Source organism: Embiotoca jacksoni, unplaced genomic scaffold, assembly GCF_022577435.1.
Source record: "Embiotoca jacksoni isolate LCO1_2020_lvr unplaced genomic scaffold, fEmbJac1.0.p SCAF_3, whole genome shotgun sequence".
Taxonomy (NCBI): Eukaryota; Metazoa; Chordata; class Actinopteri; family Embiotocidae; genus Embiotoca; species Embiotoca jacksoni.
Genome location: NW_027185381.1, coordinates 20,696,724 through 20,714,012, shown reverse-complemented (window position 1 = coordinate 20,714,012; position 17,289 = coordinate 20,696,724). Strand labels below are relative to the sequence as shown.

The 17,289-nt window shown below is 46.1% G+C and overlaps 1 protein-coding gene across 7 annotated transcripts in view; it reads right to left on the bottom strand.

Moving 5' to 3' along the window:
• Nucleotides 1-6,209: 6,209 nt before the first annotated feature.
• dusp8a (dual specificity phosphatase 8a) overlaps nt 6,210-17,289 on the bottom strand; it is a 43,951-nt gene continuing 32,871 nt past the window's right edge. For 6 of the 7 annotated variants that reach the window (XM_069162085.1, XM_069162090.1, XM_069162084.1 and 3 more), the window contains 4 exons: nt 9,243-9,409; nt 8,969-9,128; nt 8,487-8,610; nt 6,210-8,128 (listed from right to left, as the gene is read on the bottom strand). In XM_069162085.1, coding sequence (XP_069018186.1) covers nt 6,889-8,128; nt 8,487-8,610; nt 8,969-9,128; nt 9,243-9,409 — 1,691 coding nt within the window. In that variant the 3' untranslated portion in view covers nt 6,210-6,888. Of the gene's footprint in view, nt 8,129-8,486; nt 8,611-8,968; nt 9,129-9,242; nt 9,410-15,243; nt 16,071-17,289 lie in introns of those variants that run through there. The other variant, XM_069162091.1, reaches the window with a different exon arrangement.

The following is a 17,289-nucleotide window of genomic DNA, read 5'->3' as shown; positions in this document are numbered from 1 at the left end:
TGGCGAGTTTTTTCTGGATGTCTTGTAGCTCTTTAGCAATGATTCTCTCTGACCAATCAGTGGTCTGCAGCATTCTCACTTCACCTTTTAGTACTGCCTTGGCTCACTGGAACCTCGACAGAGCTGATACCTAAAATAGTACCAGGTACTTTCTACAACTCTTGCCCAATGGAAAACCTAAAAAAGCAAGTAAAGTCAAGTGGAGCCGAGCTGGCAGTGGAAAGGGACCTAAAACAATCAGTGTTCATGTGCACTAATATCCCAGTTACGTTTGGGTTGTGAGAACATTCCAGTTATGGTATCTGCTGCACACATCAACTTAATAACCTGATTTCAGAAACCTGGAGTTCCTCGTCAGAGAAATCTGATAGAAACCACACTACTGGATCACCTGATCCACATTTCTGATCATTCTCTGCTTTGTGGGAAGCATCTGACTGTGGTCATGCAGAGCATCAACTGTCAAGCACCTAATTTTTCACCAAACAGGCCGTATGAGTAACCGCATATAACTTGCAGAATCTAAGCCAAGACAGCCTTTTGGTCTGTTTCCCCTCATCATCTGTAGGCCATGGTAGATGCATCACACGTAACACACTTAACCATCTCCTTTGTATGCATAAATAAATACACATGCAAACACTGTATGTCATCAATGAATGCATTGAACACACACACACACACACACTCTTACTTTGTATCCACATGTACGTATTTGCATTCTTTCCTACTGGCTGTCTGACCTTAACCCCCCCCCCCCCCCCCCAATATTTGTCTTCCTAAACAAACAACACTTAAGCAGTTAAGATATGAATGCAAACTTGAATGGAAAAAAAACATCATCAGAGAGCTCTGTCAGGGCGCTGAACATTGGCAACAGGATACCTGTGTAGAAGTGCAGACTGCAGCAGAACGATGGAAAGACTGTAGACGAGGCAGGTTACCCGAGATGCAGATCCATATAATACGAGCTGAGGGCACCTTGAAAAACAAAGGCACACATGCAGGGGAAGCATATTGTGAAAGGATTATCTGTTATGATCCAGGTGATAAATACACACAAACATCGCAGGCAGGATGGTAAGGGGAATGAAAGTGAGAAAGTGGGATTTAGCATGGGTTTCATAGCCGTGGTGGTCCTGTCAAGGGGAATTCCCATGGTGGCCATAAAATAAAGACACACACACACACACACACACACACACATGGAAATCAGAGGGACTCAGCTGGAGATGGTGGTAATGCCATTACATCTGCCTGTCTCCTATTGGACTCGGTGAAACGCTCATTAAGACAGCATTGAGCTCACTGAAAAAGGCTGAGGGCCATCTAGTTTTGCATGTTGTTTGTGTGTGTTGAAAGGATTTGCTTCATCTTCTCTGCTCCTTTCTCTGCTCCTCTTCACCTCACTCATCGGCCCCAGAACAACACCCCGGTTGTTCGTGGCTGGATTGAACCAAACGGCGGGGCTTTTGGGAGTCGATGCTTTGTTCGCCGAGAGATGTTGTTTGATTGCACGAGGTGAAATTCCACCATGACATCATGAAACCAAAACTGCCTTTGTAGTCGAGCCCCCATTGAGGGGACGCTGTGAATTGGCCCCCCCGCTGGATTTGGACGCCGTTTTTTTTATTTTTTTTTTGCAACATTGGTGTACACTTTATCCTCTGGGGGCAAATACCTCTCTTTGTCTTTGTCTTTGTCTTTCTCTCACAAACACTCACACACACAACTACCTCATCTCATTCTCTCCTCCCCTGGAGGTAAGCACTGTTCAAACACATCACATCATTGGCAAACACCGCACCCTCACCAGCCGGCCTCCCTCTCCGGTGCCCACAGACGCAGTCGGATAAGGAAGAAGGTGGAGCAGGACGAAGACCTAAAAAAAAAACAACCTGCGATGTGTGTGTGTGTGTGTGTGTGCGTGCGTGCGTGCGTGTGTTGGTGGTGAGAAGAGGAAGCACATGGATAACACCAGACAATGAGTCAACCTGGGAGAAAACCGAGAACAACAAGGTGACGTTGTTTAGAGGTGTGGCTAACGGGCGCCTTCCCTTTTCTCTCAGACACACACTCACCGGGCACTTTGTTAGGAACACCTGTGCAATCAAGTGCAATTCAACACATGCCATAAAGTCTACAAAGCTTATACAGCCTCAGTGTGCGGGGAGAATATTAGGAACACTTTCACGCTGTGCAGTTCAGCTGTAGTCACACGGGGGTCACCTTTCCGACAATCACAACCAAAACTAAAACTAAGGTTTGTAAAAGTAAATTTACAGCGGAGCTTTTGTGTTATATTGTGCAGGTGTTTCCAATAAAAGCTGGCTGAGTGTGTATGATAAAGGGAAGGAGCGCCATGGGTTTCTCTAACTTAGAAACAAGGAAACAGACTGGCTCCATTCAGCTCCCCTAAAATCTTAACTGTTCTTTTATTACACTACGTTTTTTTTTACTGATCATTTTTTTTTTATTTAAAAAAATGTTTAATTGGTGAGCTTTAGGTGTGCTGTGTCGTGGATTTGGCTTTCAGGCTGTTTTTGTTTTCTGTCTTTCAGCTAAGTTAAGCTTCTCCGGCCGTAGCGTCATGTAGCTGACGATACTTTTGTACTTTCTAATTAAGGATTTTGAATGGAAGGGACTGTATTGCCACTTTTACATTACTATAATAAATGACTTATTAGGGGCCGAGCACCAATGGTGCGAAAGCCCTATTATTCTTCAAGGAATTATTATTCTTCCACTTTTTTTCTTACTAAAGAGTTGCCTTTTTGGAGACTTTATCGTACTCAAAAACTCAAAAAGTTTGGGCACGCGTCACTTCAGGCGAAAAATTACGTATTTTACATGACATATTTCATAGTATATATACTATAGTATGACTTTTATGTCATATTTTAGACAACATTAAATATTTGAATTAAATAAAATAAAATAATTACATTGAATTAAATAAAATAATGACATTGAGTTACATTAAATAAAATATTTAAATTATTAAATTGAATAAAATAAAAATAATTAAATTGAATTAAATTAAATAATTAAATTTAATTAAATAATTACATTAAATAAAAAAAAATCTCTTGGCATCATGACCTCAACTCAACAGAAAGTCCGCCATTTTGAATTTAGTTGCCATTTTTAGCGTTTCGCACGTGTTGTACTTTAATGAACTCCTAGGGATTTTGTCGGATCGACTTGAAATTTTGTCAGTGCAATCTTAACATGTTTGGGATTAAAAGTAATCAAAAGAATTTGTTTTCGTCTATCGGTGTGCCGGTGGCGTGGCGGCCATTTCGAGCGTCTCACCATGAAACTAAATCTTATGTACATGGACTGACATTCTCCAAACTGATAACAGTCCAGCCCTGATAACATCTGTATGGTAATATTCCCTCATAGTCATAGCGCCACCTGGCAATTGGAAATGACCCTTTTCATACTTTCACATGCTACGTCGAGCTGGTTGATCACATGAATGTAAATTCGGATCAGAAAAGCCTAAACACATTGATGATAATATATTGAGAAGTTTGTTGGACTTCGTCAAAGGGTGTCACCATGGCGATGCGGCAAAGTTTGACGTTTCGCCGTGACACAGGAAGTTGATGTTTAAGGTCAAAGGATGCTTGAAACCTCATGAAACGTGGCACATACATCCGGCGTGGTGAGACAATACATCTGATACGTGTTTTGCGAGCGGGCATGGCCAAACGGCTCGCTGGCGCCCCTTAACTGCAGCCCCGGCACCTAGTTTCCCCTACATGCACGTCGGGGGAGCCCGCGGCCCCGACACGCTGGATCCCCGACATGCACCGTGCGAGGGCCCGCATATCACTGCTTGCAGTTTTAATTTAATTTTCCTATTATATTTTTAACAGGGTAACTCGTAATCTTTAACCTATTACATTTCAAGAGTGACATTCTCAACACTGAAGATGAGCATGTTTTTATAGAAAGCAATTTTGAACGCATCTTCTCATAAATAATTCACCATCCCACCAGTATCTGGAACCATGTGGCTCTGCCTGAGAGAGACAGAGGAGGAAAAAAAAAAAAAAAAAATCAATGAAGCCGTGTTTTGTGGTCAGAGCGGAGTTTGTTAAACACAAAATCAATAACACGACTCCAGGACTCTGGATGTCGTAATGTGTTGTCGGTCTATTTGGAGGAATCCCCTTCCCCGGCTGTCTTCGGACCCCATGCAAGCACACACGGAGGAAGAAGAAGATGAAGAAGAAGAAGAAATAGAAGAGGAAGCAGAGAGGAGTTTGTATTTTGTCATGTCTGTATTTTTGTGTCATTTTCACAAAACATGTACAGGGGAAGGAAAAGCCTTTCAATAGAACCTGAGGTATTTTTGCATCAAGCAGCCTAAGGTATCAGGATTTTCTTTTAAAAACTCATCTAAATTCATCAGTGTCCTTAGATGCGTTGCTATTTACACAACATAATAATAATAATAATAATAATAATAATAATAATTCAATAACAACAATTTTAGCAAATGGGACAGCCTGCATCATCCTTGTTACATGTCATAAATAATTCTAACAACATTTCTTAAAAATATAGGGAGCAGGGTGAGGGACAGGAGAGGTTGCTTGAGACTCGGTGGGGGGAACATAGTTATCTATCTGAACTTACTGTAGCTGCAGCAGCATAAGGTCAAAGGTCAGAAATCGCCAGAGAGTAAAGCTAATCAAGGGTCAACGGAAAAATGAACACATTTTACATCATAAATAAATAACCATCTCGCACCAGGAGAGCAACGTTTTCATTTCTTTCACCTCAGGATATGAAGATCCTCTTTTTTTTCTTCCCATTTTGTTATGCTGTTTTTATCAAAGCTTTGGAAAATAAGAAATAAGAGAAAAAAAAAAAAAAAAAAAAAGACAAAGAGAGCGAGGGAGCTTCATGGACATGCATTGTGCTGATGTACCAGCAGCTGTGTACCCTGTGTTGGGTTTGGCTCACTGAAAGATCCCCTGAGAATGAACAAAAGGGTATGTGTAGGGCCTATGCTTTCCATGTGTGAATATAAGTGTAAGTGCATACAGTATATTGTGTGTGTGTGTGTGTGTGTGTGTTGGTTTCAGCTTTGGTGGGACACGCTCTAATGATGACCGATGAACTGGCGCTGGCTCGGAGAGGACACTCGGTTAAATCTTGTGAAAGAGTGTGCGTCGGTTTGCATATAGTTGTTGTCATGCAAGCCCTCATGAAACTGGAGGAAAATGTGTGTGGCTACTCGGTCTTCCTCCGCACACAGTCAAACAAAACAGTCTTTTTAGTCAACGCGGGAGCCCTCAATTGTGATAAATCCATGAATTCACACTGCAGTTGAGGCAAAACAGAGATCCTGTTCTTGGAAATCTCGCTAGTGGGGCGTCTGTGCCATCTTCTAAATACAAAACAGAGGCAAAACTTGGCTTTCGAAGTATCATGTGATCGCTAATTGGACTTTTGTTTGTTACCAGAAAGCAGAAAAGTGCATTTCAAAGTCATACATCACTCTCTCCAAAGAAGGAACAGCACATATTGCTTGCTTGAATTTGTTGAATGTGTGTATTTTTGTATGAGTGTGTGTTCATAAATACCATACAGCAAATAATAATAATAATAATTCAACAAAAAGAAAAAAAGAAATAAATCCACAAAACATTATATTATTTCTCATTACCAGAATGAACCAATACAATAAATTAAAAACTATAACTGAACAGAAGTCCATTAAAATTGCTATATATATTCATATTGTATATATAGTATTTGTCTGTCTGTAGTCAGCCTTTCAGGTGCATGCTCAGTGGTGACCATAGGTGGGAAGAGTGGGAGGGGGCTTGGAGGGGGTCTACGAAGGGGGCTGAGGGGTCATTAAAGCGAACCCTCATCAGCATCCTGCAACCTCAGTCCCATCACGCTGTTAACACTGGAAACAAGGGAGCCAAAGTCAGGAACGACACACTGTGCTTTAGGTGTGGGGGGATGGGGGAGGGGGGGGGGGCACTGCCCTTCGCTCAGAGTCTCCAACTCAAAGTCTTTTCATCAACAAAATGCTGAGGATCCTTCATTATTTGGATGCATTACCGCCTTTATATGAAGTCTGTAGGCATCTCTCTGCCTTGTGCTGTGGTGATGTGAGGAGACGGTGCAGTAAAGGAGTCCATTACTGTTGTTGATGTTGTTATGCAGAGTCTGTAGCAGGCAGAGCCGCACCGGAAAGGGAGGGAGTGGGGGTGGGGGGGGTGGGGGGGGGGAGGCAGACAGAGCCGTGCGAGGTTCTGATACTTTCTGACACCGGGGTGAAGCTTTGGGTAGGAAACATCGGGGCTTGGTTCAAATCACAAGCTATACACCCACTGAAGCACACTACATTTGACCACAGGCAAGCAGGTTGTGTCTGAACTCTTGTCAAAATAAGGGAATTCTATATATTAGGGATGCGACATGACATTTGCCCTGTGTGGTTTCTTTTTTTTTTTTTTTTTTTAATTTTTTTTTTTTTTTTATCGGTGACAGAGCTCATAAACATCAAAAGTTTCAGTACCTACAGTGGACCCCCCCCCTCCCCCCACTGTTACCTCCCCCTCCCCCAGACCTTTCTTCCAATTTGTGTAAGAGTTCAGGATGGTCTGCTCAGCACCACATCTGAGGCTCTGTCTGTCCAGGTGCGAATGCTCGTTCGCTCGCTAACCTTTTCACATTAACTCTCAGCTTGTATTTGTCCTTCTCTCAGTTGGAGTCTTTAACACTGTCTGTGAGGAGAGCACAATAAAACAACACATCTTCTGCTCCACCTCATATGTCCTCTTCTCGCATTCCCTCTAACCAGGTCCATTTATGTCCCCAGGGGACGGCTCTGGTCATGTCCATTATCTGTCAGGATACCTCGATGATCTCCATGCTCCCCGAGAAGCTTGACTGCTTGCCGATCTTCCCCAGTTCTTCTCGGGACCTCGTCTCGGCGATGCCCTCCTCAAACTCCATCTGACAGCTGCGCCGCTTGAACTGCTTCTCTGACGCAGGTCCGCTGTTGGTTGAGCCGGCGGACATGGTCACCGTTGATGACGACGTGGAGTCCCGGTGGTCTCTCTGTGTCTGTGGCGCCGAGGGCTTCTCCCTCTGGGATTTGTCTCGTAACCGCACGCCTTCGCTGCACCCAAACGCCACGTATGCCGAGCTGCTCCCGAACCTCACTGACGACTCCTCTCCCCGTCCATCCCCTCCTCCTCCCAGCTCCATCTCTCCCTTACCACCTTCCTCTGCCCCAAAGTGCCAAGGAACATCTGTGGTTGGGGTGACCGGAGTGACGGGAGTGGTGGCCTGGACAGTGTCTCTGTGTTTGGTCCACATGGCCCCAGACCCCACGGTGGGCAGGGAGGGTAGCGAGAGGAGCAGGGAGCCCTTTAGGTTTTCGTCCAGACTGGGGCTCTTGTGGTCCAGCGACAAGCTGAGGGACTGCGGAGGTTGCTGTGGTTGGGAGTGGACCGGGGAACTGCCGCAGCTGTGCTTGGTTTTTCTCCTGGGCCTGGATGAGGAAGAGCCAGGCCGATGGACTCCTTCACTTCCTCCGAGCCCCAAACCTCCTATGCTGCCCCCACTGCCGGGTGAGGGGAACGGGGAATCGGAGGAGCTGGGGCTGTCTAGGACGGGAGAGCAGACACCATTGGAGGTGCCTGTTCCTGGGCTGTCAAGCTTGCAGAGCTTGGGGACGTCTTCAGAGTGCGTGGGTGCCAGGCCGAGGCAGAGGGGACTGTTAGGGGAGTAGACAGACTTGATGTCCAGGGAGAAGGAGCGTTTGAGCCGGTTAGTGTCCATGATCCTCTCTGCCGAGAGGTGCAGGCCGTTGAAGCCTTGCTGGAGGGAGGTGGGTGACGGCAGCTTGGGTTCTGGTGCGATGTGTGGATCTGCCACAGACGAGTCAAAGTTGCTGTGATGACCATTCATCTCGAAACCTGTGGTGACCCCATTAACCTCCGAGCTTTGCTTAGTGTTGTTTTCGGAGATCTTGTCATCAGAGGTTAAAGCTTGGAGTAATCGCAGGCCCTTCTCAAACTCCAGCAACTGACCAAGGAAGTTAAAGTTGGGGGATATGGACGGTCTTCTGTCCTTTACGAACCTGTCGGGAGAAAAAAAGTGAAACAAAAAAAATAAGTCACAGGAAAGCCATTTAAAAACATGTCATGTAATGCTGGGAGTACTATCTAGGGACAAGGTATTACAGTAAATCCTGTCTGAACTCACGAGACATACTTTTTCAAGGTCAGGACTAACCTAAGTGGAAACAGTTTTACTGTCCCAGTGTTGTCCTGACAGGGCAAAGCAAAGCCTTTTGTACAAACTCTGCAACCTGGCAGCCGTCTAACAATTTCATTTCACACAACCGGGGGAGGGGGTCGTCTAACATTTCTGAGTTGTCTTTTTACCGGGGCTGACACCTTAGCTCAGCTGGTGGTGGATGGGAGGAGCGAGCGTACCTGTAGGCATCATCTGATGACAAGCCCATTGTCTTCATGATGTATGCGATGGCGATGGTTGCTGAACGCGAGATTCCAGCCAGGCAGTGCACAATGACTCTGCAGTTTGACACCTTAGCTTTGTCTGTTAGGGGGGGGGAATTAACAAGTATGAACACACAAACACTAAACACAACACTGCAGATCCCTGACGGGTCTCCTCTTTAGCAGAAAGTCTCTGGAGGCAATCAGTGCCCATTGTCAGCAAGCTGACATTCCCCGGAAGAGCACAGGGAATCATACCTGCCGCTATTGTAAGCTGCATATGATTAACTTTGATAATGTGCGGATATGTTGCCTTGAATATCACACATAACTTGAGATGTATTCACTTCCTTATAAAGACACTTCCCTCGGTGGCTATTGTGCTTTGCACTTCTAATCTTACACCTTCAATCCAAACACAGTATGCCTCGTTTTTAATGTTTATCCCCGCTTCTTACCTATGAATTCATTAGTTTTGTCCAGCCAGGGAAGCAGTTTCTCACAGTAGTTGTCGTTTACTGGGATGCGCATGAAATGGCTCTCGCTGATAAAGTCTGGCTTGGGGCAGGTGTTGCTGGCATTCAGCACATAGGTGATACCATTCTGGGCCATCAGATCCTACAGAGACAGAGATAAAAGGGGTTTAAGGTCATGTTTGGTTGCCAGGTAACCGTAACGAGTCGGTCAGTCTTTCATTTGTGGCGATAACATGAGCGCAAAGATAAATCATACCTTGTTGAGGACGTCTTTCTGTGATCCCAGGTAGAGGTGTGGCAGGATGCGAGTGGGCCCGACATTAGCCACAGGCAAACAGGGCTGGGACAAGCTCATAGGCAGAGCAGTGGCAGGCTTCCCTTCACACAGGCCGGGGAAACAGGAGGAGAAAGCTGCAAAGCCTCCTGCAGGGAAAATAAAGAAGGGAGAAAACCGGTTAGGTACACTAATGGTTTTCCACATAACAGTCACACAACACACATGGGAACTCTGCAAAGACTGCCATGAACTCATCAAGAACATTCCAGCACCATTAGCAGGGCAGGCAGACACTCAATAGACTTTCAGAGGGGAATCTGGGCTACCATGTCTGGGTCCCGTTTAGGGCAACAGAAGCAAAAAAAAAAAAAAAAAAAAAAAAAAGAGGCTCTCTGTGCTTCTGTGTGCTTGTTAGGTTAACTGCCGGGTGGCCAGGAATGTGTGTCTGGCCCTTTAAGAGGCAGGCGGCTCCACTTTTGGCATATGTGTCTGTGAGTGTGTGAGTGTGTGAGTGTGTGTGTGTGTGTGTGTGTGTGGCTCTGTTTCCTGCATGAGCTCATGTCCTGTAGCAGGGCATTGCGTCAGGCTGGGGGAATGAGAGAGGCCACAGGTGCAGGGCCAGGACAGAGGCCCAGTAACATCCCCCTGACAAACGCACTGCACACACACACACACACACACACACACACACACACACACACACACACACACACATGGACATGCACGGACATACACATGCACACACTCAAATTTTAACAAGATGAAGACATGATCACATAATCTTGCAGTCAACATATGCTTAATATTCACTCTCACTGTCTTTAGTTCTCTCCCCACCCAGTGCACAAACACAAATACCCACAGTCATCATTACTCTGCAGTGCCGCGGTTGTATAACTACAGGGTGGTGGATGATGAGAGGAGCTGGGGGCGAGGTGTGTATGTGTTGAGGAGTGGGTAATGACCTCGCAGAGGAGTGTGGAGAAGGGTGGGGAGTACTTCAAGGAAACCCTGAGTACCAGAAAGGAGATTAGAACCTAATCTAGGTTCAGCCCTGCCTGACCCAATCTGGGTCGTAGCGCACTCGCGAGTGTGTTTAGGTGTGTTTAGGTGTGCCAGTGTGTGTCACACACACACACACACACACACACACACACACACAGAACACACACAGAACACACACACAGAACACACACACACAGAACACACACACTCACATTCACAGAATACACACACACACATTCACAGAGTGAGAGTGAGTGAGACATGACATCACTGGTCTAAAGTAGCACACACAGCATAGTGCAGGCAGGACATTGCCTTCCGCTGTAACACACACCCAGCTGCACTACTCATGTAGCAACCATGGGCCAACACACACACACACACGCACACACACACAGCACACAGAGCACACAGTGTCAGCAGTGAGTACTGTGTCCGCAACAGATAAAAAAAAAAAAAAAAAAAAAAAAAAAAAAAAAAAAAAAGTTGTGCAAATGCTCCTGCTCCTGAGGAGTGAGGAGGCCGGGTGCCTGCTCATGACCCAGTACTATTCTGGGTGCACTGTCCCTTTAAGAGCACAGTGAAGAAGGCCTGTCTGTTTCCAGCTATTAATGGCAACCCGGCGGAGCGATGACATCAGTGCTCCACATGGGGGGTGGAGTGAAGAGAAGGGTAGATGGATATATGCAGTAAGGAGCGATCAGATAACTTCGGCGATACGGGAGGGAAAGCTTAATGCAAAGAAGAAGAGGTCGAGGGAGTGCTGCTGCGCAAGCACCACTCTCTGAGCTCACCTTTTTGGCCTCTATAGCACAGACTAAGCCAACATCTGTAGTTCACACTCGGCTATAGCGTGCGCTGGCACTGTACAATTTCCACCGGAGCCTCTCTTGAGTGATCCTATGGGCAATGCTACAGCGTCACTAATTGATATAACAGAGGGAGGAAGGGTTCTTTGAAGGATTTCTTCCTGGTTTCTCTGTTCTCAGGCTGCTGGTGTTGGAGAACACACAAACACAAACACACACACACACACACACACACACAAGGGCAAAAAAAAAAAAAAATAAAATAATGGTGCCACATATAGTGTATTCTTTATCTGTGTGAGGAAGCGATTTGTTCCAGGAGACAGTTAAATCAACAGGAAAAGCCTCACGTCACATAGCAACCATTTCCCTTTCTATGTGAGGACATTGTTAGAGAGTTGTTAGAAGACAGGACGTTCCACAGTGGAGACAGTGTGTGTGTGTGTGTGTGTGTGTGTGTGTGTGTGTGTGTGTGTGTGTGTGTGTGTGTGTGTGTGTGTGTTTGTGTATAGCACTGAGGAGAGAAAGTGTGTTTGTATGAATGAAGGGAAGTGAACACATGAATGAAATCGCTCGTCTAAAAATAAATCCTTTTACACTTTGATCTTGTGAGTATGCCTGGATGAATAATTAAATCCATGATGACTGTAGCTGACCTCATCTCTTGTTAAATAAACATTAAAGAGCAGGAAGACGGGCTGGCCAGTGTGTGATTGGGTGTGTGTGTGTGTGTGTGTGTGTGTGGGGTGGGGGTGGGGGTTAGTGGCATGACGGGAGACTGAAGTCAGAGATAAGAGAGCAGGTCTGAGTGTGTCTGCCTGCTTTCTTTTAAGAGCGATTACATTACAGTGACATTACGTCAACACAATCACAAACACCTTCCTTGTAGTCAAAAGCTTTACATGGTCGGCGCTAATGGACATTAGTCACACACAGGAGATAGCACGTTATTGTCACTTCGTCACCTGATTCCACTCTACTTGAGGTTGCCGTGACAACGAGGAAGGTCATTGATGTTGATGACAGTTGGCTAAACGTGTGTTCCCCCCCCCCCCCCCCACCCCACCCCTCCCTTAGTGTTGTCAAGATGGAACAAGACACACACACATAGACATAGAGGGCACACAAAGACATTGACACACACACACACACACACACACAGCCCATGGAGACATGGCCTCACATTCTCCACAAGAAAACCATGACACATCTGTCCATTCCAATCTAAGCACACGATGCGCACTCACAAGCACACTGTACACTCACCCTGAGGTCACTGAAAATACCCCGTGACACACACCAGCCCAGCTGTCCATGTAGATGACATCAGAAAGTCAAATGGGAGAGACGAGTTCACCTTCAGTGCAGCGTGACGGTCAGCAGAAACCAAAACGCTGCTACGTTAAACTCAAGAGATAAACGTGATTCAATATTTGTGTTGTCATTTTCAGTCACACACTGAAATCAGGAAATTGTACTTGGACACGATGCCACTAACCCAATTCTCAAAAACACACTCCTATAAAAAAAAAAGAAAAAAAAAAAAAAGAAAAATGTTCCAGCAGAAGGAAAACACACAACCGGGAAAGAGGGCACTGTGTCGCCATCGGCAACGCTAGCCAGCGCTGACTTCCTTTTTCCGTTTTTCTCTGCCCACTTCATCATTTATGCAACTGCTTATTTTCCTCTCTTGCCCCGTCAGAGCCGAGCACTCAGGCCTTCTTTGTTCGCTGGTAGTGAGCGGAGGTCCCTTTCCTCATCAGTCATTTCCTACATCTAGCACACTTCAATTTGAGGGTGAAGGTTATTCGCCCACAGGCATGAAAAATGTGTGTGTGTGTTTAGCAGAAGATATCGGAAACAAATTCAGAAGTTTTTTTTGGGGGGGGGTGTGCTGCTGCAGAAAGCTAAAAGATGAATGGTGGTGGAGTCCCGGAGATATCGACCGGATGAACAGACACACCAAACACCTGCTCGGCCAGTTATGGTTAATGGGCGCTCTGCTGTTACATCACTGCTGTTGGTACAATTGACTGCCTTGTCGATACAAGACCCCCCCCCCCCCCCCCGCCTCCCCGTCCCCCATCTGTGTGTGTGTGTGTGCGCTTCAGCCACTCTGTAGGGCAGCTTTTCAGTTGCCCTCTTTAACTCGTCTGTTAATGGAGAGGGACACACACACACACACACACACACACACACACACACACACACACACACACACACACACACACACACACACAGCCTGAGGGCATTGATTTGACTGAATGACTACCCGCACCCCTCCATCGCTCTCCTCTCTGTGGTTCATATCAGGGGAGACATGACGCCATCCTCTGTGCCCCTCCAGCTGTCCCCCTCCACTATGAGGGGACATTAGCATCTCAATGTGACCCCCCTCCCCTCCACACATCCCTCCCAACATGACATCATTGCACACATGTCCCACTCAGCTCCACAAAGGCTGTGCTGGAGCCTGAAGAAGCAATGAGAGTGTGTGTGTGCGTGTGTGCGTGTGTGTGCGTGTGTGCGTGTGTGTGCGTGTGTGTGTGTGTGTGTGCGCGTGTGTGCTTTTTTGTGGGTAGACTGGAGCCACGTCTGTTAGAAATGTGTAGATTGACAGAACCTGAATGAGACAGTGGGATGATGTCATCGCTTTTCATGCAGGGCATCAGCTTAATGACGGCCGGGTATGACGGCATCATCAACACGTCATCTTGGCTGATGGTTAAACTGTCTATTGTTCCTTTATCTTACTGGACAGATAGCTGGAGCGTGTCACTTTGATCAATTGCTGTTTCAGCAGTACTGTGCTACTGCAATATAGGACTATAAACCCTCCTGTAATTCAGTCTGCGTTCACAAGTCTATTTCCACAGAGACGTGTTAAAGTGCCTCTCAGTACCTGTGACATACTCTTCTATTTTCATCTGCTGAGGGAAAATGTCCTGTGATTTTCTTACCAGCTTTCTCTGAGCTCATAAATTTGTCACTTCCAGCAGCAGAAACCTGGTAGTGTAGAGATAAAGTGTACATGTGCACGAACAGTGTGAAGAGTGGCAGGTGTGGAGAGCTACTGTGCTAACAGCGTTACAGTTTCAGACCAGCGCTTGGATGTGTTTCAAAGTGTCTGCATTTACAAACAAACTCCACATTAATATTCTCCTAAGTTTATACGCAAAATGTTCCAATTATGACACTAGAAAATGATTTGTAATTGTTGAATAGCTGAATGGATATTTTGTGCAACATGCATGACGCTGTGCTGTTGTACGAAAAGGATTTTTCCACCGTGCCATTGCTCTGCATTGCCTCATCGCTCTGTGTGAAAAGGTGTTATGTTAAACACCTGCAGTGCACGCTGCACACATATTGATAACATAATCTCCACAAGACACCATTCTGCAGAGAGAAAGAGCGAGCAGGGGCGAGAGAGAAAAGCCAAGAGCAGAGGGGAAGAAAGAGAAAGAGAAAGAGCCTTTGTGATAGTTTTACATCTCAATGACCACAGGCTGAGCGAGCATGAGCACTATGTCATACCTCGGGTCACGGCTCTCACACCCCCCCCCCCCCCTCGACTCCCCCCAGCCCTTTTTCTCTCCTCTCTTTCCTCTTCATCGCTTCTTGTCTTCATGATGTCATCCTCTTAATCCCCCTTCTCTCCTATTCTGTCTCTGGAAACAAATTAACTGCATAAACAAAAAAGGTGGGAAAACAATTAGCAGGTTCGGCTGTATTCTTTTTAGCCTGTTGTGGCGGCAAATCGCGCTACAGATCCTTAAAATTCACTTCACATCTATCTTTCATTTGCGGCAAGCCCGAACTGGAATACGTCAATACCTGTGAGTCAATTGTGCCTTTGTACTCATCTGCAGGGTACAAACCGTTACCAGGGGCTTTCCCCTTGCACACCTGTATTCAATGATTTAATAACCATTCAACGTTTTACAGCCATGCCTCCAGCAAGTACACTTCGAAGTGTTTACATCCCCAACTTCCACACCGTAAACTACGCTCCATGCTCCATGTATTCAATGCATCTTATACACCATACACACAGGCCTTCATCCTCAACATGTTGCCCACCACAGAGGGATGTTCTAATCTCATTAACTTGCACACACACAAGCACACGCGTCCCTTCTCCTCTCCTCCAGGTGGGTACACACCTCGAAGCTCTCTCCCCTCCTTCATCCGGCGGACCCTGATCTTCAGCCTCATGTCTGTGTCCTGCAGGTCCGGCCAAAAACAGTCCTCTGCTGGGGCAATCACCACATCCAGAGGCATCCCCCAGGACACACTCTGTCTCGCACACACACTCACACCCACGGATGGAAATGTTCTGCTGCTCCTTCTTCCAGGGATGGAGCGACCCCTCGCCACACAAAACTGAGTCAGAACAAACAAACAGAAGGGTTCTCCTTAGACGGGTGGTCGGCGTGAGCCCACAGTCTGTAGTGTGAAAATCCAAAGTCCACAAAACTCCACTCTGGTTTAAGTTCGCTGCTGCTGCAGTGTCCAGGCGGCAACCCTCCGAAAATGGACCCTTTACAACAAATACAAGTCCAAAATGTCTGTGGACACGTTCCTCAAGTCAACATATGGCCAAAATCCAATTCAATGACCACAAAAATTCCTAAAATGCTCCTGCTTCAATATTTGGTAAATTCTGTGGTTTCGTGAAGAATGGTCGCCAGAGAGAGCGAGAGGGGAAAAACAAAAGTGAGTGGCCTGTAAACGCCTGTATGTAAAGGCCAGCTGTAATCTGCCTGCAGCTGGTTTACAGAGCGTCTGTGTGTGTTTCTCTGAGCGCTCTCTCTGTCTCTGAGTCCACAGCCAGAAGAGCAGCCCACTATTGTTGTGCTGCTCCACTCTCCTGTCTCTCATTCGCCCAGTCATTGGCTTACACTCCTCCCTCTCCCTCCCTCCTCTCTGCCTCTCTCTCTGTCTCTCTCTCTGTCTCTCTCTCTCTGCAAAAAACGGATGACGGAGCTGCACTCTATCCTCAGGCTCTGGGGGTGAATGAGCTCACTTGCTGTGAGCTCAGACTCTACCCAACCTCCCTCCTTCCCTTCCTCCTCCTCCTCCTCCTCCTCCTCTGCTGCTGCTACCTCCCTCTCTTGTGGAGCCAGCTCTCCGTCATAGCTAATGTCTAAGGCATGTAACCACATTCCTTACTCACCCAACAAATATGTGGCCACCTCAGGGGCCTAGCTAAGAAGCAGGGCTCTATCAGGGCAGGACAGAGGCAAAGACAGAGCTATCAAGCTCTTCGCAAGTCCACACACACTGCTGCAAGACTGATTAGTGCCTCTGTTGTTAATTACAGAGAATCAAGACTGATGGGTGGCTTAAGCATAAAAAAAAAAAATGCTTCTGTTCTTGTGTGCTTCTTAATATGAAAGATAATGTTTGCATGTTAAACTTGACTGTTTAAAAGTCATAATTAATACATTAGAAGCAAAATTATGCTTTTTAAATGAACTGTTTTCTTCAAAACCATCTGTTACCAGTCCTCCAAATATACTGTAAATGTACTGTACATACCTGCATTATGTCGATTGCCTTAAATGTACTGTTGCTTTGAAGCACATTACACTTACTGCTGGGTGGATTAAGACCCTGCTGGCGTTTTGACAGCTGATTTATCTCTAAAGGTGACGGAATGTGTGTGACTTCACCACGTTTCCTGCCCTGGTTCATGTCAAATGTGTCTGTGTTTGGACACTCTGTTCTCATCTTTGAGAATTGTTCAGGTGGTGGAGGAGAGAGGAGAGGAGAGAGGAGAGGAGAGGAGAGGAGAGGCGAGAGAGAAGGAAAGAAAATAAAGTCAGGGAAAAAAAATAAAGCAAAAAGCAGACAGAAGAGGAAGGGAAGGACTAGAGGTGATGAGAAGACCAAACAAGCTCATGGTCAGCAGCCATCATCCATTTTGACAGCCCACAGACTCCTAGTACTTTACTATGGAATGACAAACATGTAGGCCACAAGTCCAGCGATGGAAACGAAACCGCACAGGACTACTGCAGCAGACTGAATGTTCACTAATTATGGCGTTGATTTTGTATTTTGGTTTGTATAGTTCATCTAGTTTTGTGAACAATAAGTATATGCAAAAGGCCCCAATTGAAAATTTAACGATTTTTATGTCGTAGAAACAAAAAAAAATATTTCAAAAAATACCGCCTGCTATGAGCAGGCCAGTCAAATGTCCT